Source organism: Salvia hispanica, chromosome 3 (assembly GCF_029641045.1).
Source record: "Salvia hispanica isolate PSC_SH4W2 chromosome 3, Shi_PSC_v1, whole genome shotgun sequence".
NCBI lineage: Eukaryota > Viridiplantae > Streptophyta > Magnoliopsida > Lamiales > Lamiaceae > Salvia > Salvia hispanica.
Genome location: NC_142694.1, coordinates 13,695,432 through 13,719,641, shown reverse-complemented (window position 1 = coordinate 13,719,641; position 24,210 = coordinate 13,695,432). Strand labels below are relative to the sequence as shown.

Below are 24,210 nucleotides of genomic sequence, written 5' to 3'. Positions count from 1 at the left end.
ATCAATGAAATATCATTTTTATAATATTAAAATAATATTCAATTTTAAATAAATTGAAAAAAATTAAGAGCATATTAGTCTTTTACTTAGTAATTAAGACGCCTAATTTTTTATTTGAATGAACTACATAAATGGTAACTGATCTTTCACTTTCGCACGTAAATGGTACCTGATCTTTATTTTATATCGTTTTTGGTACCCAGTGACAAAAATAACCCTAGGTATCAAATATGTAATTTTTTTTCATGGAGGATATTTTTGGAAATTTCAATTAAATGGGAGTACCAAATATGTGATTATATTTTCTTCCTTTCTTATTTCTCTTTTTCTTATTTAGTTCCTTATTTTTTCTTTTTTCTCATTTTCTTCTTTCTTTTTAGTATTTTATCTTCCTTTCTTTTTTTCTTTTTTTCTTTTTTTCTCCTTAATTTATGTTTCTTCTTCCTTCTTTTTTCTTTTTTCTTTTTTCGTTTTAGTGTTTTACATAATCTTATTGCATTATATAAATAAAAATCAAAATACTTAACTAAATTAATTATTTAAAGTAATTAAATTAATTGAATATTTTTTATTAAATTATTTTATACTCATTTTAAGGTGAAACACCTGACTAATAATATTCAAATTTTATATTATTACAATTCACAATGTTAAATTTTTATTAAGGCAATATTGATTAGCTGCTAATAATAATAATAATGATAATTATTTTTATTATTATTATTATTATTATTATTACATAATATTATGTGATTCATAATTTGTATAATTATACTATAATTATTTATTAATTACTATTAGTTTTTAGTATTATAATAATATTATTATTATAATAATTAAATATAATTATAACTATAATTTATATTTAAGTATATTTGAATGATATTAAAAATGAATTAATTATTAATTTATAACATCAAAATAATAATATTAATATTGATTAATAATAATAGTATAAAGAATTAGGAGAATGAAATTGTCGATTGTAACTTATATACATTTACTCAATTTATTAATATTAGATTGTACAGCTTTCTTCCTAGTCTTCTTGTTTTGCAATATTTATCAGTACATTCAATGAGAGCTGTGAAATTGCCGTTGAGATGTATAGATTCATATAAAAAAAAGAGTTTATATTAAATTACAAATTTTAATTTATAATGGCAGTTTTGTAAATATCTCCAAAACTCCCCTTTTATATATGTATAGATTTAGTATTTCTCACGATAAATTATAATTTAATTAGATCGTAACACTAATTGTGAAATTAATTGGATTTTATTTACGTCTTTATTGAGTGTTGAAATTAGTTAATGTGTTTAAAATAAACAACGAAAAAGTGTGCTATACCAATTGTTTAAATAAAATTTATTTTTCATTAAAATATTAGTAGTAGTAAGTAAAAGTGAGTTATAATAATTAATTAAAATTATAAATTAAATGTCTTAACTGACCCAATAAAGACCGATAACTAAAATGTGATTATACGTTGTCCAGGTACCTAATTGTAATTAAATTTGTGTTATTTACATCTTTATCTATTTCTTTTGCGGAAAAGAATTAGATGATCCTTTTCGGTATAGAAAATTAAAGTCATATTTAATTATTTATGCTTAAATTTGACTCCATACATCACCGGAACGCAATTTTCTCTCTACCTGAATCTGATCTCTGCAAACCAACTCTGTCAATCGTACTTTTGTAGAGTGGCGATCCAGGGTAAAGGGTGAAGATTGAAGACGATAGGAAATGGAGGGTGGAATTACGGCGGAGGACTTGTCGACGATCGGCGGCATAGCCACCGTCTCGCTGCTGCACTCCTTCATCCCTACACATTGGCTCCCGTTTTCCATTGTCGGCCGCGCTCAGAAATGGACTCTCTCTCGCACTCTTCTCGTCAGTAAGTGATGCTCCTGATTTAGTAGGGTTTTGCGGGATCTAGATTGATTTTGCTTGCGTAACAACGTTTTGTTTAATTTGTTTAATTCATCTCATAATTGCTGCATCTGAACCCCTATTTACCTTAAAATTGGGCTAATTGGGGATTTCGAACTTTACATGGCTAAGAAATGACAGTGGAAGTGTGTGAAGCATTTTGGTGCTGTATGCTAGGCAAATCTGAGCAGTGTGTTGTTTGTGGTTATTGTTTGTAAAATGTAGCGTCTGATCTGTTTTTATTGTGTTTTGGAATGCTTCTTGAAAAACAGTGCAAGAATTTGAGTCCTTGCACCTGAAACACAGGTGCGCGTCTCTAATCCCTTATATAGGACTTGTGCCAGCCTCTTGGGCCTAATCTATAGTCTATACTCCCACTGAATTTCATATTTAATAGTTTTCCTGAAAAATATCAGCACCTAAGCAATATACATAAGCTTATATTTAAGGTGCACCTTTGGTACATCTGGGTGTATGGTGCATCCACCCTAATCAAGGATTGATGAACCCTAATTGATTTTCATTAGGATGGAAGTGCACAAATTTTTGAGAAATGAGATGGTTGTGTTGTAAACTTAGGGCTACATACTGACTTGAATTCTTAAGATTTGCCATTTGTTAGTATTTTTCTGGCTTCTGTTTTATCCTTGTGCTTTAGGTCCTTGCAAAGTTATAACGTATAAGGTCCTTTTCTACATCGTTTTACTACCAATGTGCCACTTTCTTGTCACTGCAATGGTGCTGAGCGCTAATTGTTTGTCTGTTTGCAGCTGCATTTGGAGCAGTATTGCATGTTCTATCCACTTCGCTACTCGGCATAACAGCAATCACCATAACAAACACTATAGCTGGAGAGGAAACTGTGCATAAACTTGCATCTTTGTTGCTGATTTTTCTTGGTGGTGGTTACATCGTGTTATTTCTGACTGGAAAGGGTGGTCATAGCCATTCTCACAATCAACCTATGGAAAAAATGGCTGTTGCCGGTCTTGTTCTCGTCCCTGCATTGTCTCCTTGTGCAACCACTCTTCCAGTATTTCTTGCTGTTGGAAACTCATCCTCGATGATGGTGCTTGCCATCATAGTCCTGTTATTCAGGTAATGAATATCTTGTGTATATTTCTTGCTTTTATCATCTTTTGCTGTCAAACTTTATTATAACCCCAAGTTTTACATCTAGCAGCAAGTATGGTTAATTCAACTGATGGATTCAAAAATAAACTATCAACCTGACATATTCAGTTGTGGTTGTAATATTATGTTCAAATATTTGGCATTTTGGTTAATGCTAATGGATCTTCCCATCGCGTGATTATTGTCCTTTCCTTTTATGTGCAATTCTTTCCTTAAAAGTTAAAAGAGATCAAATCATTTGGTTATTAATTTATCTGACCAATATCTAGTTTACAACACAACGTTGTAGCTTTAAAGCTTCAATCCTTCTAGGTCATAGCAACTTCTGACTGATAAAAATCATACCAGCTTGTTAATACTTTAGCCAAAAGCCCGCAATCTAAGTATTTAAGGTTGCATGTTGAGAACTTTCTGGCTTGTAATGAGAACGGAAAAAAAGAAGGTTCCATTCCTTTTTCTTGAATGGCAAAAACTTGTGCACATCCACCCAAATAAATTCCAAATAAGGTTCATCAATCTCTTATTAGGGTATATTAATCCCCAAAAATGATTTAATTAGGGTGAATGAACCTTGCATCTTGATGTAATGGAGTGTGCCTCTTTTTGGATTATACGTATGTTGTAGATACAAGAATGATATGTGCAATCAATGAACCTTACACTAGTACCTTTGTAAATCTTGGAATTCATGCTATTTTATCTTAGTTAGAAATATGACCCTTGGCATGTTATGATATTGCATTGCAGCACGATAACTGTAATGACGTCGCTAGTGGCTCTCTCATTTTACGGTGCAAGTCAGCTCAAGTTTCACTGGGTGGAACGCTACGACAAGCTTCTTGTAGGATCAGTTCTATGTTTAGTCGGAGTTCTGACCCTCATTTTCCACGATCATGATGGAGAAGCTGGTTCAAACGGAGAGCATTTGCATCGGAAAATAATCTCTTTGTAAGGATATTAGCATTAGGGATGTATTCCTTGTTTCTAAGTTTTGAGGTATGATGATTCCAAGTGATGATACAAAATACGTAAGAACTGTTAAACATATTTGTCTTGTTCAATCGGATCAACGAGCTAACATGGAAGTTCTTGCTTTCTCGATCTTCATTGTTCGGTGCCTCGGCATTGCTGCATTCACCAAAATGAATGTATTGTTATATATAGTGATGGTCAATCCTCAGATACGAGTATTACAATTCTCTTGTGATTGAAATTGCTTATTGTCAGGGCCTCAGGGGTTGTTTTTCTCTCTTTGGAAATAGGTTATCTATTACTGCTATAAATCGTTGTAAAAATTTGTGAATGGAAAAAAACAAATAAAAGTTTCTCCGCACATGGAGGGATGTTTTCGTGGTGGCCAAATTTATATTTTAGCAATATTACAAAACAAATAAAACGAAAATATACCATCTGCGTCTCCTTGAAAATATCTAGAGTGACGAATATCACGGTGGTGGTCATGTCTTCATCTTCTTTTTCTATTATTGAGCTAGTTTTAAATTATTTATTTATTTTTTGTTTGACCACGAGTGTATCGAACACGCTTTTGGTGGAATCCAACTAATCATGCTCGACCGGGTTTGCAGATTAAAATAATTAAGAAATTAGGTCAATCTTTTAACATTAATGCACAAAGATTCAGATTTAATTTGCACTTGTTTCTTTTTCTTTTCTTTTTTTAATTACTAATAGTATTCACCGACGAATCAATGATTATTGATTTATAAGCATCTCGACGGTGAGACAGCTGGGCCAAAGATATAAAGCTGACATTGCGACGAGAAACTACTATAAATTTTTGTCATGGTGTATTAGTACAGTATGTAGTATCATCCTCTAATCATGACCACTCATGCAGTGATATTTAATTGATAAAATATTAATGCAATACTTTATTTAACCAGTTCTATTTTATCCACCGTAATCAATCTTGTAGCCATTAATTAAATTTAATAAATAGTTTCTACAACCGACAACTGCAAAATGAAAAAAAATCTTAACGAAATCATGCAGTACATTGCATTTACTATGTGATAAGACGTGACACCAGCTTATGAGGATCCCACTACACATAAATTGACGAACCATATCAATTGTGAGATTTTAATAGGTGAAATGTAAATTGTGTAATAACATAGTGATAATATGATGCATTGACGTAGCGTTATACTCCTTCCGTTTTTTCATAGTTGAGGCGAAACTTTTTGGCACGGAGTTCTAGAAAAGAATGTTGGACGTGTTAAATAAATAGATAAAAAGGTAAGAAAAAGTAAAAAATAGGAAGAATAAAGTATAAAGTGAATAAAATAAGAGAGAAAAGTAAGATAGAGAAAAAAGTTACCATATATGGAAATGATTGAACTATGAAGGAATTTTCTGAAATAAAAAAATGACTCAACTATAAAGGAATAGAGGGAGTATTTACCCTGGGTGTTGACTCGAATTTGTGTGATTACTTGTGATATTATGATTAATTAACGTAGTGATATATTTACCATATACGTTAACTCGAATTTGTGGCATTATTTGGCATGTGAGTGATATTACCCTACAAACCAACAAACATTACGCTGTTTTTGAGTTATTTAAGCTGTAGTAAAGGAGAGAGAGATGCGTAGGTGTAACGCTCATATTATTGGGGAGATGAGAAAGAGGCCTATGATGAATATTCGATTTTTTTATGAAATGGAATCGAATCGAAAAACCAAATTTGCCTTAAGTTTAAACTGAATTTTAAATTTTAATTTAATGAATCAAATATTCAGTTTTCGACTATTTGGGCAGTATCTTCCCTGTGGTAAAAAGTGAATAACAGTAGTATAATTTTCAGCTCTTCTGCTGCAATGTCAGATTACCTTCTCTCTCTCACTTTTTGGAGAATGGGGATTTTCATTTGCATGCAACCTTTGCTGATCTTACCGGTTTGCCTTTTTCCTACGTGACGGTGACACTCACACACACAATCGCATCAAAAGTCTCTCTCTCTCTCTCTCTCCTCCTTTTTGTGTGTATGTGTGGCGAAGATTCCCTCTATCTTAATCTGCAGTGAACTCCTTCACCGCCTCTATCATCGCCACTTTGAATTCCGTTATAATTCCCATGAATAAAGGGGAAAAGGTGGCCAAATATTCCTTTTCATCCCTTCCTTCTCTTTGCTTACTTCACTTATCTTTTCCCCCTTTTCTGTGTATGCTCTTTCGCTTGTAATTTTCTGCTCCTGCATTCTCATGCTTTAATTGCACTAGTTATTCTGTTGTATGAATGTGCATTTTATCTGATTTGGTGTTTGCTATTGTCAATTCAATTTCAAGGACTTCCTAATTTCCTTTCTAGCATATTGCAGGAGAATTATCCTCACTTTCATTTGATTCCTACTTTCCTATTTTTCATTATGGAGTAACTAAGAACACATTATTCATGCACTGAAAATTTGAAACCAAAGAAAATCTCTAGATTAGGTAACATTAGATTTGGTTGATCTGATGTTTCATGCTAATCTTGTGGTATAGGACATTTGAAGCTATAATTGAATAGGTGCAAGTGATGGGGGCTTCGAATTCCCGGTTGGAGGAAGACAAGAGCCTGCAGCTCTGCCGCGCTAGGAAGAAGTTCATCAAGCAAGCACTTAATGGCAGGTGTTCTCTTGCAGCAGCTCACACTGCTTATATTGGGGAATTGAAAATCATAGGAGCTGCTTTGAGGAGATTTGTGGAACCTGATCATCTTCAAGTTGAATCTTTAGTCTATCCATCAATAACTGCTACTCCTCAGCTCCTTGCTTTGACTGACAAGTCTTTCCATCGGTTATCTTCCTTGTCTCCGTCTCAATCACAAGATGCCGATGCAACAGAGAATCTGTTGCCATCCCCTTCACCTCGAGTCTCGAGCCAGTACCAGGCTCATCTTATGAAATTTACAGGGACAGTTTCCAGCAAAATTGAAGAAAAGCCTCCTGTTCCTGTTGTGGTATCAGTTGATTCAACGGAAGGACCTGAGTCTCCTTGGGATTATTTTGGCCTGTTCCACCATGCGGACAATGACTATTCTGCTCAAGGAAAGAGAATGTTTGATCAGGGTTCCGAGGACTCTGATGAGATTAGGCATCTTAGGAAAGAGGAAGGGATTCCTGATTTGGAGGATGTACGTGTGAGTGTGTCCTCAGAGGAAACACATGGATCAGAAGAAGAATTTGATGAACCTCCTATAGCTTCACTTGTTAGAAGTTTTAAAAATGTCAACACCGGGGCAGAGGGTGTCAGCAATGGTGAGTCAGCCATTAGTACAGAATCAGAAACCACACATCATATGAACGGAAGGAAAGCTGATGTTGTAAATGGTAGTTCAGCCGAAAGGCATCCTGAAGCTGTAGTATCGGAAACCAATCCTGCAAATGGGAGAAAAAATAACTCTCCTGGTCTATCGCTTCACAGAAATGATAAGGAAGCTAGAGCTGATGGCAGAGGTGCACTTGAAGACAAAGTTGTGCCTAAGGACTTCTATTCTAGCATCAGTGACATTGAACAGCTCTTTGTTAAAGCATCTGAATCTGGAAAAGAAGTTCCACGGATGCTTGAAGCAAATAAACTCCATTTCCGTCCAGTTTTGACTGGGAGAGAACGTAACTCTCTGTCACTCTCACTCCTATTGGTTTCTTATCTAGGCATGCTTTTAATCAGTAATTTTCTCTGAGGCATCCCTTCAAATGAGACTTCAGAATAAAGTTTAATGACCTATGGAAGATTTATATGTTGCTTCTTTCGGCACTCATTTACTGCATCATCAAGATAATGTGCTATCAGGGAAAATGCATCATAGGAGTAGGTGTATTTTACAAGCAAATTTTTTTACTAAGTGATAAATTGAACATAGTGGATCACTGATCACATATATTTTCTTTTAGCCTTCTCCTTCCGTATACTTTCTGTCTCACTTGGAAATAAATGATTCTTTGTTTGACAGGTAGGTTAGCAGCTACATCACTACTAAAGTCTTGTTTCTCTTGTGGGAAAGATCCAAGTGAGGTTCAACAAGGTAGGTGAATCATGCCTGAGATTTTCAATATGACATAGCTAATTATAATGTGAAGGAAAGACGCATGATCCTTGGATTGGCAAGTAGATTGAGTTGGTGTATTAGACATAACTTAATTTGGCTTCTAAACAAATCATGCATTGAATCTATAGATGTTATATGAAAAGTGGTTCTATGAGAAAAATGCATTGTGGGAGAAAGATAAGTGTGTAGAATCATTTTAGAACATAAACTTTTATAGCATGTGATACAATATTTTCTTCCAATTTATTTTTGGTCGATATCATTTTGTCTAGAGGGTTGAACAAGAACAGAACTTAATTTCAAGCATGCATATGATTAATCACACTTCTTATAATGTAGTACTATCTCTGTGGCATAATAGGTAAGGTCTATTTAACTTATGAGTTTTTTTAGATTAATATGATTTAATCAAGAGACTTGTGTGTACAAAAAACAAGGTTGCACAATAGAATTAGCATGAAGCTACTCTAGTTTCTTAGTAATTGGTGGAACTGATTTCTTGCTTTGAGTTAAGGATTGCAAATTAACAACTTATCAGTACAACTTTCAGTTTGTTGCTCTACTAGGCACTATCTGATTATTTACTTATTTACTTGACTTTGCATTTCCTTCATCAGAGCCTTCTCAAAATTCAGTCAAGTACTTAACATGGCCCCGGTCAGCATCATTTCGTTCTCTATCATCTCGAAATCTTGTAGCTACAAACTCCAATGGTGATATTGCTGATCCTAATAACAGTCTATTCGACAACTTCTGCATGGTGTCTGGAAGCCATGCCTCAACCTTAGATAGGCTTTACGCATGGGAGAAGAAACTCTATGACGAAGTGAAGGTCAGCTCAATATCTCTCCTGCTTACTTGGATATTAGGAATCTTGTTTCTGCTATTTTACTTACATGGCAATATAAAAACAGCAGAATGCCAGCTTTGGTTTCATTCTCATATTTCAGGCATCACTTTGATTTATCGCGTGAGTCTTCACAATTGTAACTGTTGTGTTTGGATACCATCTCTGCCTGCAGGCTAGTGAGGCACTTCAAAGTAGTTTTGAACAGAAATGCAAGCTTCTTCGACAGAGAGAATCACGCGGAGAGAATACTGAAAAAACTCGTGCAGCAGCCAAAGATCTACATTCAAGAATTACAGTGGCTATTCACAGAATCAATGCAATCTCACAGAAAATAGAAGTTATTAGAGATACCGAACTTCAGCCACAGCTCGAGGAGTTAATTGAGGAGTAAGTTCGATCCAAAGCTTACAATCAATGTTAACCCGATATCTTCCATTTCTGTAGATGCCAAATTTGCTAATAAACAATTATCATAGCCTAATCTCGCTGTTGTTTCCTTTCGATGGTTCCTGTCAGCCCGTCAGCTCATATACTTTTTTCATGTCATTGATGACAGGTTACGGAAGATGTGGGAAACAATGATGGATTGCCACAAGCTGCAGGAGCTCATCATATCGAAATCTCATGCCCCCGGAAGCACAAAATTGAAAATGCAGTCAGATTCACAAAGACAAATCATCATCCAGCTCGGGTACAGACTCAGCTCTCTATCATCCAGCTTCACGAAATGGATCAGCGCCCAGAAAATCTACGTGGAAGCCATCGACAAGTGGCTCTTCAAGTGCGTCTCAGTGCCACAGAAGAAACCTTCCAAGAGGAACAGAAGGATGAGGCCACCATCCATGAGACACTGTGGTCCGCCTATATACATGCTATGCGGTGCCTGGCTGGAAATGATCGACACCCTGCCTTCGAAAGGTGTTGCTGATTCTATCAAGGAACTGGCTGCGGAAGTTGCTCAGTTTCTGCCTCGTCAAGAGAAGAAGCAGGCCAGAGCCAACAGAAATGAGGCTGCAATGGATACGTTGAGAGATCTCGACTTTGCTGTGCCTCGTCTGGACCGTGTTAGGACGAGCTTGGAAGGTTTTCTTGTGAAACTAAACAGCTTTGCAGAATGTTCGCTGAGGATGTTTACTGAATTGCAGAAGGCCACCCAAGATGCCAAGATGAACTATGAACAGTTTTTGTTGCAACGATCACAGTCTCAGGTTATGGTCTGAATTAGAATGCATGTTGTATTATTATTATTTAAACAAAAATAAAGTGTGTTCAAATTTTGGTAACTTTGAAATTTGAATATTAAATCACGAATTTTTAATTTTTCTCAATTGTCTCATCATGTACAAATGTCAAATTTAAATGATGTTCAAAACGGCTTGTATTATTAAAATAAATTTCTTAATTTTCTTATTTCTCTTCTTATTTTGTTGAAATATTGTCATTTTTAATATTATCAAAAGTCATCTATTTGAACATGGATGGTGAGACACTTGAAAAAATTGAAATTTAGTGATTTAAGTAATTTCTGATTTCAAGTCATCCGCGCGAGGAGAGGAGGTGATAAGTGCTAATTGCTAATTTATGGATGAAATTTTATCAATTTCGTAGTATTTAAATTTTTTATTGATAAATGAAGAGAAATGTCAAGTCAGACTTGGTCGAAGGGTAGTAAAAAAAATGAATTTGAATTGATCCTATCTATCCAAAAAGTCTAACGCTATAATCACAATGCTTAGAAACAATTTGTGCTTTATCACTCAACTTGTCCAAAACGACGTCGCACTTCACCTCGGCGGTGATTTCCCACGTCTTAACGGCTCCCACTTTAAACTTAACGGGGGCTTCCACCGTCAACACTAACGGCACTTTCCCGCGGCTCTGCGCATTCCTTAACTTCGTTTTAACGGCATCGCCGAGAACGACATCGGAACCCGCCACCGTCGCCCGCACCACCGTCACATTCTTCCTCGGCTGGTAGAAATCGGGCAAAACGCCGTAGCCTAGCATCACTCCGTCGTAGTAAACATTTACGGAGCTTTCCTTCAAATAGTAGATGCCGACCTTGAGATTAGGGTTCTCGGCTCTGACGGCGACGTCGAATCGCGGTGAGATCGGCGCCGCGGAAGTTAGATTCATTCCGTGTATAGCGACTTTGGTCACGGTGTAACTCGGCGATTGGAATCTGAAGACGAGGTACACCGCTACGGCGGAGACGGCGGTGGCGATGATCAGGAGGAAGAGGAGGCATAAGGTGAAGCAGCAGCATCTGCAGCAGAAGCTCCGGCGTTCTCTACCGCGGCTGAACTTCTCGTATTTTGCGGCGTTCCCCGGCGGCGGAATGTAGAAGATCTGGTCTCTCGGTACCCGGACGACGTAGGTTGCGGGTGGAGGAGCGAGATTCGGAGGCGGAGGCTTCTTAATCTGGTCGGATTCAGCTTGTGGTGGTGCGGTGGTTGAAGGCGGAGGAGGCGGAGAGTCTGCGGCGGCAGCCATTCTTCATAAACTAGCGGCCGAAGAGACGGAAGAAATCGGAAATTGGGAATGAGGAAAGCAGTAAAGATATCTACATATATATATATATATACACGCAGCGTGTAGATTTTTTGAACTTTTAAGTGTGTGTTTTTGATGAGTTGGCATCCGCGTGAAAACAGTTGTTAATTTAGTCCATCTCTTTTTCGATTTAACGCTATTTTGTTGGACTAATTAAAATTATTTCTTTCTTTCATACCAAGATTTTGTTATGAATGGTATCTTTTGGCTGTATATAACAACAAATATTTTTCATAATTTTTGGTGATATTTTAGGTAAATTGAATTTCGGAGAAACGAAGATCTTCAATCTTCTTAACACGGAAAATACACAACGAATACTACAAAATGGTATTCATGTAATTTATGCTAAGAAAAATATAGCCTTAAAAGTGTTTTGCATCTATTTATAACAAGTAGGAATGTTCTATTCGTCTCATTCAAATTAAAACATTCTTTTCAGCAACAAATTTTATGCATTTTAGGATATATGTCGGTATATAAAGTTAAATGAGAATGCAACAAATGAGAATAAAGTAGAGATTTAGATGATCTTTCCATTTTTAAAAAATATCACCATGAAATGAATGAAATCTTTCAAACAAGAAAAATGTATTGTTTGAATAAGGAGGAGATAATAACAAACATGTGATATAGCGTTTTTTAATAAATATTAATGATCACGGACTCGTGTGTTATACTAGTAATATACTATTATATATAGTATGTAGAATATTACTATTTGACTATACAAATATTTTTTCATTTGCAGTATATATTTGGTAGTCTACACAGTATTTAACAATCTCAACTATCAGACCAATTTTTCTTTGTCTCCTAATTAAGTTTTATGACTAATAACAGTTCTAAGTTCTTAACAAAACAAATAAATTGCTTGATATAGAAAAAGTATAGTAGCTTTTTAAACTTAATTTTTACGGTAAACGTAGCAGACTAATCCACCGACTCTATCTTGAGTTATTTTCTGACATTTGTCGTAACTCGTAACTAGTGTATTGTGAGTTAAATATTACTCCTACCTAGGGTGGCGAAACAGGTTACCCACGGGTATCCGCACCCGATAAATCGGGTACCCGTACCCAATTTTAGCCAAATTTATTGTCTCAATACCCGCCCCGCGACATAACGGGATTACCTGATACCCGTGTTGGGTATCCCGTACCCGACCCGAAATCCTAATAAAAAATTTGAAAACCATAATAACCGTCAATGTTCCCTAATTTATGTTATTAATCTCGATGGTAAACGTTGAATATATTGAGAATAAAGTGAGAGATGACACTCTATAGCTAGTTCCGGTGAGTTTTCAATTTTATGTTCGTTGGAATATAATTTTTTTTTAAAAGAACTCTTAGATTATATAAAGTACTTCCACTGTCCGCCTTAGAGGCATTTCATTTTCTTCACCCATTTTGGAAATGTAATAATCTAAATAGTCTTCTCTACTTCATTATCTCTCACTTTATTTTTTCTCCGTTCTAACTATTTATTTTAAAATTTTCAAAATGAGTGCGTATATGGATGTTATTATTTAACTATTTACTTTTTTTTTTCTCCATTTTAACTATTTGAAACACCTCTATTAATATGGAACGAAGGGAGTATTAAGAGATGGAATATGGCTAATACTAATAATAACGGGTATTATCGGGACTAACGGGTATATCCGCCCGGGTAGTGGGTATACCCGCTACCCGCAAAACTCTAAAACACACTATCCGATCTCGTCTCATCTCCCGTTATCGTCAGGTACCGGGTACCCAATACCTGACGGATAACAGGTGGAAATGAAAATTACCCATTACCCGCTACCCATTTTGCCACCCCTGCTCCTACCTAGTGCAACTAAACAATACTACCAATCAATAAATTAATTAATGTACTGATGTAATCATGGACATGTCGTTTATATTTGGACAAATTAAACTTATAATGAAAAAATATATATAATTAAACCAAACAAACACATGTAAAACTTATATCTAGATTGCTAAATTACTTTATTTTGTTGTTGATCATGTCTTCGTTGTCCCGGCCATCCATTTTATTTTCACCATTATATTGTTACTTATAATAATCTTAATTTTATTGAACATGAAAATTACTAATCTGACACATGTAATTTGCACGCCATGCCGGCTCAACCAGTATCTTTTATTCTTTTTTATTAAGGCATAAATGAAATTATGGTTTATTAGTTTAGAGAAAAAAATAAAATTAACAAAAAACACGTAACAATTTTGTATTTGTACTTATAAAACCAAAAACAAGTTATGTTTTTGTTCGACGTCTGAAAATAGATTATTTCGAAGTGACCACCTTTTGTTCTCTACATTAATCCCATTTTAGTTCATCTCTAAATTAATCCCTTTCAATACTTTGATTAATGGCCAATAATATTTTAAAGCATTCACAGTGCAGTCCAATTCTGGTCGTCACCTGACTCAACTATGAGTCGTCACCTGACGCAACTATGAAAGAATAGATCTAGTATTATTTTAAATAATTAAATGACTACCCAGAAATGTAAGAATTGCAAATAAAATTATTAAGAATCTACTTCTCTATCGAATTATACATTACCATTAAATGTCTGTTAACCAAAATTACAACCATCAAATTCATGGATGCAATTACAACAATAATTTGTAGATGATTCTTACACCAAAACAAACCGTGTGAGTAAATAATTCAATTTTATTTATTTTGAAATAAATTACCCCATTTCTAAGTTACAATCAACCAGCGCAGAGCAAAAATGAAAAAGTGCCAGTAAAAAAATATAAGCGTCTGTCTGTAGAAGCGATTGTTCTCTCTGTTGATACGAGCCTTTAGAGTGGCCAACCAAGTTTCTCGAAACAGAATGTAACAATAATTGGTCCTCCTAAATCCCCAAGCAAACACCCTGCAAAAAAATTAATCATAAATACTTAGTACTACTCCACTAATTACTGCTAATCAACTATGGTTATCATCATAAATCATTATGGTGTCATACCAACCCACTGCCCCGTTGAGGGACGAATCAACGTAGCTCCAATGCCAGCTCCGATAGAAGCAAAAACGAGTGAGGAAACACATCGGACACTGGTACCATAAACCTTCTTTCCAAGTGTCTTAATTTCCTCTGTTGTATCAATTGTTGCATCACTGTCATTCTTGGATTTAGTTATTGTATAAAGAAATCCATAGATATTGATGCCAACTTGAACAGCCCATGAAGCTACAACTCCGAGGAGATGTCCTGTTAATACAAAGATCGGTATTAGCACAATCGAGAAAAAATGATTAGTACCAGGTTTCACCAATGAAAGCTTATGCAAGAATCCAAGGTTTAGACATGGGACCTCTGAGGGTGGTTCTGCTAACACAAAAACAGAATGTACAAGTTGGCATTTTCCTTGCTGCCTTCCGAATTGCGGATTTGGGAACATCTGCGGTGGTTGATATGTAATGTGAGGCATTTAGAGAACGTGTGAATAATGGGTATAAAAAAATTACTACTAACATATAAAGATTGTATATATTACCCTTCAGAAGTTTCCATGCTATGCGTTGTGAAGCGAAATGAACAGCAAGTCTTTCAAGGATACGCCTTGTGGTAACCACACTCGTCTGAACATGGACAGCAAGACAAAAGGTTAGTTTAACCTAAAACACTCAACCAATTTTATGATATTATTCTGGTGCTTGAAGCCAAAAATGTAGTTTTGGTGAAGAACAAGACTTAATGTATAGTTCTCAATTCTCATCAATATTCAGTTACGGCATACTACTAGACTGGAAAATTATACCCAGTTTTACACTAATATCAAGTAAAGAATATTACCTCACGGGCTATTTGTATCACTGATTTCTTAAATGGCTCAACCAAATCTACATGATGCTCTTCTGGATTCTCAACTAGAAAATCTTCCTCATCATCCTCTCTAGGTGGACGGGGTTCCAAAAGAGGCAAATAGAATAACATAAAAGACCTCAATGATGTCAGGCCAAAATTTTTCCAATGAAATGCTGAGAAGAGTGGTTTCAACTGGATATCATACTGCTTGAAACTATCTCTTACTTCATTCCCGTAAGTATTCCAAGTGGAAAAACTTTTACTGCTCTTCACACCAACAGATGCATCAACATAGCCAACTTGCCCGCTCTGCATAACAGAACTGAAATCTTCATCTAGGACTGCACCAGCATCACAATAGGTAATGTGCAAAGGGCCATCCCTGAGATAAATCGTGGATACATTAATACTAATAAACCATCAGATCAATCCACAAGCAATATTAAGTAATTGTGATACAAATTTTTTTTTTGACACAAGACTTTTCATAAGCCATGCAGATACTATCCAGACCTTGCATAGCATGGGGACCATCGCGTAAAAGTCCCCCTTGAAAACAATACATTCTAGCAAAGATACAGCAATAATAAAAGACTCCACCTTTTTTTGTTCCGAGATTAATATAAACATAACAATGAAAATTTACATTACTTATGATAATCTCAAACAGCCATGCTTTCTTCAAATCTCATAGTGGGCTTTTACTTAGGATTAACAAAATACATGAATGATCACACAAACTTTGCAATCCTAACTCTTTAAAGAACCAAGCAAGTTTTCTCAAACTGCAGAAATAACCAACAGCTTTATGATAGACTGGTATATGCAAACAGGTGGAAGCAGAAGCCAATGTTTTACTATATCAATCACTAATTTAGTACTACTACAACTAATCAAGCTCCTATTGCATCAGTATCCCTACATCAACACTTGAATTCCACCTAAGCTGGGATAAAAAATGACAACTTTTCCCCAATATAATTACTGGGTTGGATCAAATAAAAGCAGAAACAATAATCATCCATCAAAGTATCAGCAGCTACTGCATTTGTCAAACAAAAATATACTGTATACATTATTAAACACAACATACCCAAACAAAGCTCGATAAGCAAAAGGAGTTGCAATGGCGAGATAAGTGGCGGAGGAGGAGGCCCCCACGAAGCTTCCGGAGAATAGGCCTTTGGAGCTGAAAGCTTGGCTCCCAAAGTTGGAATTTTTCATAAGCGCATCACGAATTGCATTGGTCGCCATTGTTCGGAGCTCCTTATCGCTCAAAAACTCAACTCGACGAAATGTGTTTCTCCCCCAATTTATCAATTTCCTAAATCATAGCAGGGTTCTGATGCTACTTAACTACCAATGATATGATTCTTTGCTTGCAAAACACTAAACCGGTGAAGATCTAAACAGAGGAACGTGCTTTTTCCAAATCTAGCCTGCGAAGATTTACAAAAGGATCCAGACTTATGGGTGATTATTGCCGTCAATAAGCAGAGATGATCATCTAAAATCGGCTGCTCACTCAAACCCTAGCTTCAGTAATAAACTCAGTGCATTGGAAATATAAAAAATTAATAATATTACAAATTTTAAGTTACACTAAAAATAAATAGAAAGACAAAATTAATTGAGAGTAAATCTCGCCTTATTAAAGATTTTAAAAAAACTATCCTAAAATAAAATAAAATAAAATTAAGAGGTGGATCAAAATAGAATTAGTTGTTACTACAAAAGATATAGTACTAGTAATAAAAATACAAATTTTGAAAAGTGAACCAAAGTGTAATTAATTCATAGATACATGCCAAAAGTAGAATATTAGTATTATTGTTAACTCTTTTGAAAAGTTTTTACAAAAATTGTAATAATACACATTTTTTTTATAACATTGTAATTTAATTTTAATTATATACCTGATTAATAAGTAATTTTTTTAACGTATATGACAAAAAAGTGAATTTTGTCATATAGTCCATATAGGTGGCGTTCAGTTGTCATTACTAATTATCATAAGACTATTCATCTATGATTAAATTGTGGGATTATTTTAGTTGGAGGAGGGATGCTATGACTAATTATCATGAGACTATGCATCTAGGATTAAGTTGTAGGGTTCAATCTTATGAACCAAACATAATACGTCTTTAATCATGAGATTTAATCTTGGCAACCGAACACCTAAATAATTACTACTAAATAATCTCAAATAAAATTTAATAACTCTAAAAAAAAAACATATCATTACTATATTTGTTCGTCCACAAGAAATATGTGTATTAAGGGCGTTTTTCCCTCAACGGTCGTCCAGCGACGATTAGCTCGGCATACATGGGGTGATCGGCGGCCTGAGGAGGCTCAGCGATCGCCTGCTTCGGCTCAATGCGCGAGAAGGGTTCCCGTCGAACTTTGCTGAAGACTGAAGTCAGTTTAGGGTTTGTGATCACTTTTGGTGAGAAATATGTAGTAACTTATCATTCATTTATTGGATTAATAAGACAAGTCCCTATTTATAAAGACTAAGAACTATATACCCTGGTCCGACCTCCTACTCATCTTGGGAAAGAACTAACAAATAAATCCTGAAACAGAGCTTATAATTACGCTCAACGCAATCAATAGTTAGTCATAAAAATAATAAAAGTCAATTAATAACAAGGGGTGAACATAACTAATTAACACGCCACATAATTGTGGAGATGATTAGGTGGTCGTGTGTCTCTCTTTGGGCGCGCACTCGCCCTTATCTCCTTCGTCTTGCTGCTCTCACTCTCTTGAGTACTCTCTCCAGCCTTCTCTACTCCCTCCACATTGTTCTCTTCTATATTTTCCATGCTTCATCGTTCTCTTCATCATCTTCTTCGGCTAGTGTGCGTTCCTAGTCTAAGTTGTTTGTTGCTTGCTCGGCAACAACCGTATCACAGATCAACAATTGAACTTTACTCTAATACATGCTCAAATACCATCTCACTTCACTCACATATACTAATATAGATCCCATCTCTACTAATAACGATCAACTAAAAATTATGAAAACATGCGTCACTAAATGTCTAAACATAAATAACGTTTTTTATAGATGGAGTCACGAAAGAAGTGTGATGTAGAACTACAAACAGACATATGTCAATCAGTCAATGAATATGCATGAAGACTAAATTATTAAATTTTGGAAATTTTATGGAGTAAGAATAGTTTAGTAATTTTATCATAACAATTTTTTTCTATAACATATCATTATTAAATTAACTAAATTTCATAAGTCGGAAAAATTTTCCCTTGTTGTATCTTGAACTCTGCGGCTAATTCCTCTCTCCTTTTTATATTCTTCTTTGCTCTAAGATTAATATCAAGTACTTGCAATAAAAAATGATAGTAGTACTACTAGTTTTTATGATTGATTAAATTTATACCCTTATGTTTTGATGTTTAAACAAAAATATTGTAGAGAAAGTTTGACTTAATATATGTGACATAATGCTGAGAGCGAGGATACATGCATAGATCAAAGTGTGTGGATGCATGCACACCCACATGTGCCTTAGTATGCCCAAAAACAGCAAATGAATTTATGCCAATGAATAGTTGCTATAACAGGAAACTTTGTGGAATCAAACATGTGATCCAACTCTTTTGCTTAGGATTCAATGTATCCAACCTAATCTTATTTTAATTTTGATTAATTATATTTTGATAGAGGACTAATAACTTATAATTGGATCTGATCGTAATTGCGAATAAAACAAAAGTAGGATATTAAAACATAATTTCCCCTTATTTGCATCCAAAATATTTGTTGCATTGAGTCAAGTTTTATGGATGTAGATGTGGATGAGGATGAACAGTGTGTGTGTTTGAAATCAGATATCAACTTATGATAGATGTTGAGTCAACAAAATATTTCCTGAAACGTTAAAACACATGATATTTTAGGCTTTGTACATCAACAACCAAACATAATAGAAACAGAGCAAATAAAAACAAACAAACCTACACAACAAAATTAAACTATTATGATAAACTACATATTCATATAATTATAATATCTACATAAACCTAATCAGGATTCAAACATAAATCCTCATTTGCTTTATTACTCCACAACTCCAGCCACTTTTCTGATTGAGGCCGCATCGTCAGTTCGCTAGTACCACATAGACCCATCCTGCTTCGCCATGTTGTCCCTCGGAAAGCCCTCGCCAAAGTCCGCCGACGCACACATGTCGAACGGCGAGCTAAACATCGTCGGGAAACAATCAGCCGACCGGAACAGCCCAGCATTATCGGCTACGTTCACAGTCTCCACCTCCTTGTTATTATTACCTGCATTCAAATTGCTCTCGTAACACGACATAAGCTCGCTGATCATCCTCTGCCCGTCTTCCGGAACCCCAGCTCCAGACAGATCGAAAGAGCCTGGATTTGGAGGAAACGCAGTTGGCAGCTTCATCCCGTTGTTGTTATTGAAGCTCGAGACCCCAAACTCAGGCAGGTGGTTGTGGTTGTCCCTCCATGTTCGACCACGAAACCCGTAGCGAGTGTCGTTGTAGAGTGCCGGTGGTTGATCCACCATCATCGTCGAGCCATTAGCCTCGTTGATCAATTTTCGCTTCTTGGAGAAGTCCAAGTTGATGATGGTTTCATCCTTGATGGGGGGATGAAACAGAGCGAGCGGGTTAGGCTTCTGCTCGTGCACGTCAAAGCTAGACGCCTCAGCCCCTTCCACGTCGTACTCATTGATGGGGAATGGTCCGCTGCCCTCGGAGGAGGACAGGGGCGGGCGGTGGTTGGGGTAGAGTACCCGAGCAATGGCTTCCTCTTGGTTAACAATGGCCAGCCAGGTCGTGCTCTCCTTGGCCGTCATTTTGTCCTGCAAACCCTTGGACTGCCTCACGAGCTTACGGATCTTTGCAATGTCGGGAGACATGTGCTTGATGACCGCGGTCAGGACGCCAACCTTGAACGCCTTCTTCAAGTCGTGAGGCTTCTTGTAAGGCGGAGGGCCGCCCTGGTCCCTCTGCAGGCCTAGCTGATGCCACCACTCCTCATTCCCAGTCGGCCACCACGGAGGCGAAACCCCCTTCTCCAACGGGAATCGCCTCTGTGGAGGGTCGCAGTGCTGCATCAGAGCCGACAGCAGAGACCCGAGGGTGGTGTCCTGAAGCTCCTGCAGCGTGTGAGGAGTCGGACCAATAGCGCTACACCCCTCCTTCTCGCCCGGGATCTTGTTATCCGACAGGTACTTAGCTATCGCAGCTGGCCCGTTGCGATCAAACCTCACCTTCTCCTTCCACCACTCCCTCAGATTGTCGGACGCCCCACTCACGGGCTTGCCATTCTCCGGGATGATCCCATACACGAACCCCTGAGCGTTGCACACTTCCATCATTTTCAACATGTACTTCAAGATCCCATCCTGCGCCCTCGACATCTTCTTCCTCCTCGCCTGCTCCTGCGTATGCGAATGTGAAAGCCGTTGCTTCACACACTCAACACCTTCTTTCCCCTTGCTCATCTCCTTGAGCCGCTTCAGCCGCATCTTGTCCCTCCACATTCTCTTCTCGAGCTCATCCAAATCTATCTCCTCATCGGAGTAGTCATCATCCTCTGCCTCAGCCTCAGACTCCGCAGGCGGCAGGGCACACATATCTGCTCCCTTTACAGGGAGAGATTGGAAGAACTCAATGTCACCAAACCCCATGTCTTCAAACATCATCATCGTTTCAGATTGTGAACTCTAATCTTTGAAAGATTTAAAAAGGAATCACCAAAAAAGGTGTTCCTACCTGCAAACAAGCAAATTATGAACATCACGAAATTTGCAGCTGAGATTGCTAAAATTTATACAGAGACAAAATTGTAACACGTGCAGAGATTACATTTCTGGTTTATTCGATTATACATTTATGCAGAAATTTGGAATACTATTAAACCAAACTACAAAATTTGAGCATATCACAGAAATCACATGAACTTTAACCAAAAAGTTGGAAAAGAAAAAGGAGAGCTTTCAGTTCAAAGTTTTTAAATTCTACTAAAATCTAAAAGCAAAACCGCAGATCTAACAGATTACAGAAAAAGGTAACAATTGCAGAAGAAATATTAAAAAAACGTGAAAGCTGTGAAACAAATTGAAGCATCAAAAAGCTAAGAATCATCTGAAATTTGAATCAAAACGCTTTACATACAAATTGCGATATCAATTTCTCCAAAAAATCGGATCCATACGCTGTTCACAAAGTCAGGGAAGAAAGAAGAAACCTTAATATTTATGAAACTGAAAACCCCCAATTTTGTAATTGAAAATATTACTAGTGGAGCACTGAAGAAGAAAAACTCAGCACGCAACCCACCCCTAATTCCGCACGTTTTCAAAATAAATTACTATTATAAACATCAAATCGATCAAAGACACAAACTTTTCAACCCAAAATGAAGGAAGAAAATAATTAGAATTAGAAGCGTGGAAGAAATGAAGCAAGAAGGAAAGAAGAAGCAGCAGTAGATAGTTACTCTTTTCTGTGTAGCTGAGAGAATTCCTGTGAAGGAGAAAAAGAGGTCCAATCCCCTTTTCTCCTTGGCGCAGAAAACAATTGACCCTGTGTAGAAAATGAGGAGAGAGGGATGAAGAGATTTATGGGAGGATGGGAGTGTTATTTATAATGACAATTATTGGAGTGGTGCTTCGTAAATCGGATTGTCGTTTCGTGAAGCAGAGCCGTGTAAGAAAATTTAATACAACGTGTGTGTGAGAGAGAGATAGGGCTTTGTTAGATTCACAACAGGAGTTTGGCTATTAATCAACGTTTTATTTCCCTAATTGGACCCTAGATATATTATTTAATAATCACCTGAAATTGACATATAATGTTGTTTATTAGTACATTGAAAAAAACAAATTATTTACTGTTCAGAGCAATATTTCCTAATTGTATTAATTTCTAGTTCTCTTCTAATAATTATTTTAAATTTTAATTTATTTTCTTAGTAAATGAGAGTTTGGCTATTAATCGACCTTTTATTTCACTGAAAATTGATATATAATGTTGTTTTCATGGCCGGACGCGAAATAAATATGAGTAGGGCCTAAATTTTCAAAATTTTATGTAAAATTAAATTTTCATGTAATTCAAATTATTATTAGAGGCTTTTATATATCAATATGCTCAAAATATTTTATAATAGAAAAATATTGAAAAATTAGGTTCATTAACCATCTCCAAGGGTATACTAAAAACTAAAATAGGATGGGTATTTAGCTCCAATAGTACTCAAAAATCATTCCTATTTTTGGTTTTTGAGAAAAAAATACCTATCTTTAGGTTTACACTAAACCAATACCTAAAAGTTTTTCAAATTTTGTGAGTAAAAAAAGTATAATATAGAGAATATTCTTTTAAGTTTGAATTTAGTGTAAATGGTTGGAGTAAAATCAATATTTAGTGTGAAATTTACATTAAAATGAGTTTGAGTTTAGTGGAATGGTTGGAGATGCTCTTAGGAGCTAAAGCCCTTCCTCCTTTACATGTGGGTCCGCCAGTGGTTGTTTTTATTATTAAAAATAAGTCATTTGCTGATTTACTGATATTTTTTAGTACTATTTTTGTAGTCTTTGGAATACTATATTTGATTATCTTCGACGGATGATTTTATTTCAGTTATAAAATATATGAATATATGTAAGTATGAAAAACTTCACATGTATAGAATTAGCATATTGTGTATCGATTTCAACAAATCGCGGTAATAAACTTTTTCTGACGTTTGGTTTCGTGAGAAATACGCAAATTCGAACTTTATAACCAATTTTCACCAGCAGATTGATGTGACGATAAATGCGGAAAAATTAGGTGAATCTTGAGCTAAAATTGAAGAAATGGCCGAGGTAGTTAGAATCCAAGCATAAAAGAAATGAGGCTTTTTATTATTTCTAATATTTAATTCAAAATTTTTAATTTGTTAGACGCACAACACAAGTTTAGCTTTTAATCAATGTTTTATTTCCCTAAATGGACCCTAGATATATTATTTAATACTCACTTAAAATTGGCATATACTGTTGTTTATTAGTACATTAAAAAACCAAAATATTTATTGTTCAGAGCAATATTGCCTAATTGTATTAATTTATAGCTTTCTAATAATTATTTGAAATTTTAATTCATTTTCTTAGTAAATGAGAGTTTGGCTATTAATCGACCTTTTATTTCTCTAAATGGACCCTGGATATTGTTTATTACTAATATTCACTAAAAATTGACATATAATGTTGTTTGTATCATTAAAAATAAGTCATTTGCTGATTTAATGATATTTTTTTAGTACTATTTTTGTAGTCTTTGGAATATATTTTACTATATTTTGTTGATGATTATATTTCAGTTATAAAATATATGAAAATCTGTAAGTACGAAAAATTCCACATGTATAGAATTAGTAGATTGCGTATCAATTTCAGCGAGTCGTGGTAATAAACTTTTTTTGACGTTTGACTTCGTGAGAAATACGCAAACTCGAACTTTATAACCAATTTTCACCAGCAGATTGATGTGACGATAAATGCAGAAAAATTAGGTGAATCTTGAGCTAAAGTTGAAGAAATGGCCGAGGTAGTTAGAGTCCAAGCATAAAAGAAATGAGGCTTATTATTATTTCTAATATTTCATTCAAAAATTTTAATTTGTTAGATGCACAACAGGAGTTTATCTTTTAATCAATGTTTTATTTCCCTAAATGGACCATAGACATATTATTTAATATTCACCTAAAATTGAAATATAATGTTGTTTATTAATTAGTACATTAAAAAACCAAATTATTTACTGTTCAGAGCAATATTTCT

At 35.5% G+C, this 24,210-nt stretch overlaps 3 protein-coding genes and 2 pseudogenes across 7 annotated transcripts; 2 read left to right on the top strand and 3 right to left on the bottom strand.

Annotated features, from left to right (window-relative positions):
- The first annotated feature begins 1,596 nt into the window (after positions 1-1,596).
- LOC125208986 (Fe(3+) dicitrate transport system permease) lies at positions 1,597-4,176 on the top strand. The gene is made up of 3 exons (XM_048108543.2): positions 1,597-1,900; positions 2,706-3,033; positions 3,817-4,176. Exons 1-3 carry the CDS (start codon positions 1,750-1,752, stop codon positions 4,019-4,021), a joined length of 684 nt encoding a protein of 227 aa, XP_047964500.1. The 5' UTR covers positions 1,597-1,749; the 3' UTR covers positions 4,022-4,176.
- Positions 4,177-5,932: 1,756 nt separating this feature from the next.
- On the top strand, positions 5,933-10,302 carry LOC125214074 (uncharacterized). 3 transcript variants are annotated; one of them, XM_048114946.2, is made up of 6 exons: positions 5,933-6,186; positions 6,579-7,687; positions 8,029-8,100; positions 8,742-8,956; positions 9,147-9,361; positions 9,531-10,302. In XM_048114946.2, exons 2-6 carry the CDS (start codon positions 6,613-6,615, stop codon positions 10,192-10,194), a joined length of 2,241 nt encoding a protein of 746 aa, XP_047970903.2. In that variant the 5' UTR covers positions 5,933-6,186; positions 6,579-6,612; the 3' UTR covers positions 10,195-10,302. The 3 variants fall into 3 exon arrangements, with proteins under 3 accessions (XP_047970903.2, XP_047970905.2, XP_047970904.2); XM_048114948.2 differs by having other exon boundaries at positions 5,933-6,256; XM_048114947.2 differs by having other exon boundaries at positions 5,933-6,272.
- A 338-nt stretch (positions 10,303-10,640) lies between these two features.
- Positions 10,641-11,530, bottom strand: LOC125214075 (NDR1/HIN1-like protein 13 pseudogene; annotated as a pseudogene).
- A 2,557-nt stretch (positions 11,531-14,087) lies between these two features.
- Positions 14,088-16,928, bottom strand: LOC125211319 (uncharacterized). Its single transcript, XM_048111053.2, has 6 exons — positions 16,462-16,928; positions 15,357-15,750; positions 15,058-15,142; positions 14,875-14,961; positions 14,526-14,771; positions 14,088-14,432 (listed from the first exon to the last, which is right to left on the bottom strand). The coding sequence occupies exons 1-6, from the start codon at positions 16,620-16,622 to the stop codon at positions 14,359-14,361; spliced, it is 1,047 nt and encodes a 348-aa protein (XP_047967010.1). The 5' UTR covers positions 16,623-16,928; the 3' UTR covers positions 14,088-14,358.
- Positions 16,929-19,268: 2,340 nt separating this feature from the next.
- Positions 19,269-22,038, bottom strand: LOC125213459 (ETHYLENE INSENSITIVE 3-like 1 protein pseudogene; annotated as a pseudogene). 2 transcript variants are annotated; one of them, XR_016137083.1, is made up of 2 exons: positions 21,882-22,038; positions 19,269-21,154 (listed from the first exon to the last, which is right to left on the bottom strand). The product of XR_016137083.1 is annotated as an ETHYLENE INSENSITIVE 3-like 1 protein pseudogene, transcript variant X1 (transcript). The 2 variants fall into 2 exon arrangements; XR_016137084.1 differs by lacking the exon at positions 21,882-22,038 and adding an exon at positions 21,557-21,844.
- Positions 22,039-24,210: the final 2,172 nt, after the last annotated feature.

Bases quoted from the DNA above. Each gene is read 5' to 3' on its own strand.
- LOC125211319 (XM_048111053.2), bottom strand. From the start codon at position 16,622: ATGGCGACCAATGCAATTCGTGATGCGCTTATGAAAAATTCCAACTTT. The intron at 15,751-16,461 runs GTATGTTGTGTT...GATTTATCTCAG, and splicing joins GCTTATCGAGCTTTGTTTGG to GGATGGCCCTTTGCACATTA. The intron at 14,772-14,874 runs GTCCCATGTCTA...TTGTATTAACAG, and splicing joins TAGCAGAACCACCCTCAGAG to GACATCTCCTCGGAGTTGTA.
- LOC125214074 (XM_048114946.2), top strand. From the start codon at position 6,613: ATGGGGGCTTCGAATTCCCGGTTGGAGGAAGACAAGAGCCTGCAGCTC. The intron at 8,101-8,741 runs GTAGGTGAATCA...TTCCTTCATCAG, and splicing joins TCCAAGTGAGGTTCAACAAG to AGCCTTCTCAAAATTCAGTC. The intron at 8,957-9,146 runs GTCAGCTCAATA...CTCTGCCTGCAG, and splicing joins AACTCTATGACGAAGTGAAG to GCTAGTGAGGCACTTCAAAG.
- LOC125208986 (XM_048108543.2), top strand. From the start codon at position 1,750: ATGGAGGGTGGAATTACGGCGGAGGACTTGTCGACGATCGGCGGCATA. The intron at 1,901-2,705 runs GTAAGTGATGCT...GTCTGTTTGCAG, and splicing joins CTCTCGCACTCTTCTCGTCA to CTGCATTTGGAGCAGTATTG. The intron at 3,034-3,816 runs GTAATGAATATC...ATTGCATTGCAG, and splicing joins ATCATAGTCCTGTTATTCAG to CACGATAACTGTAATGACGT.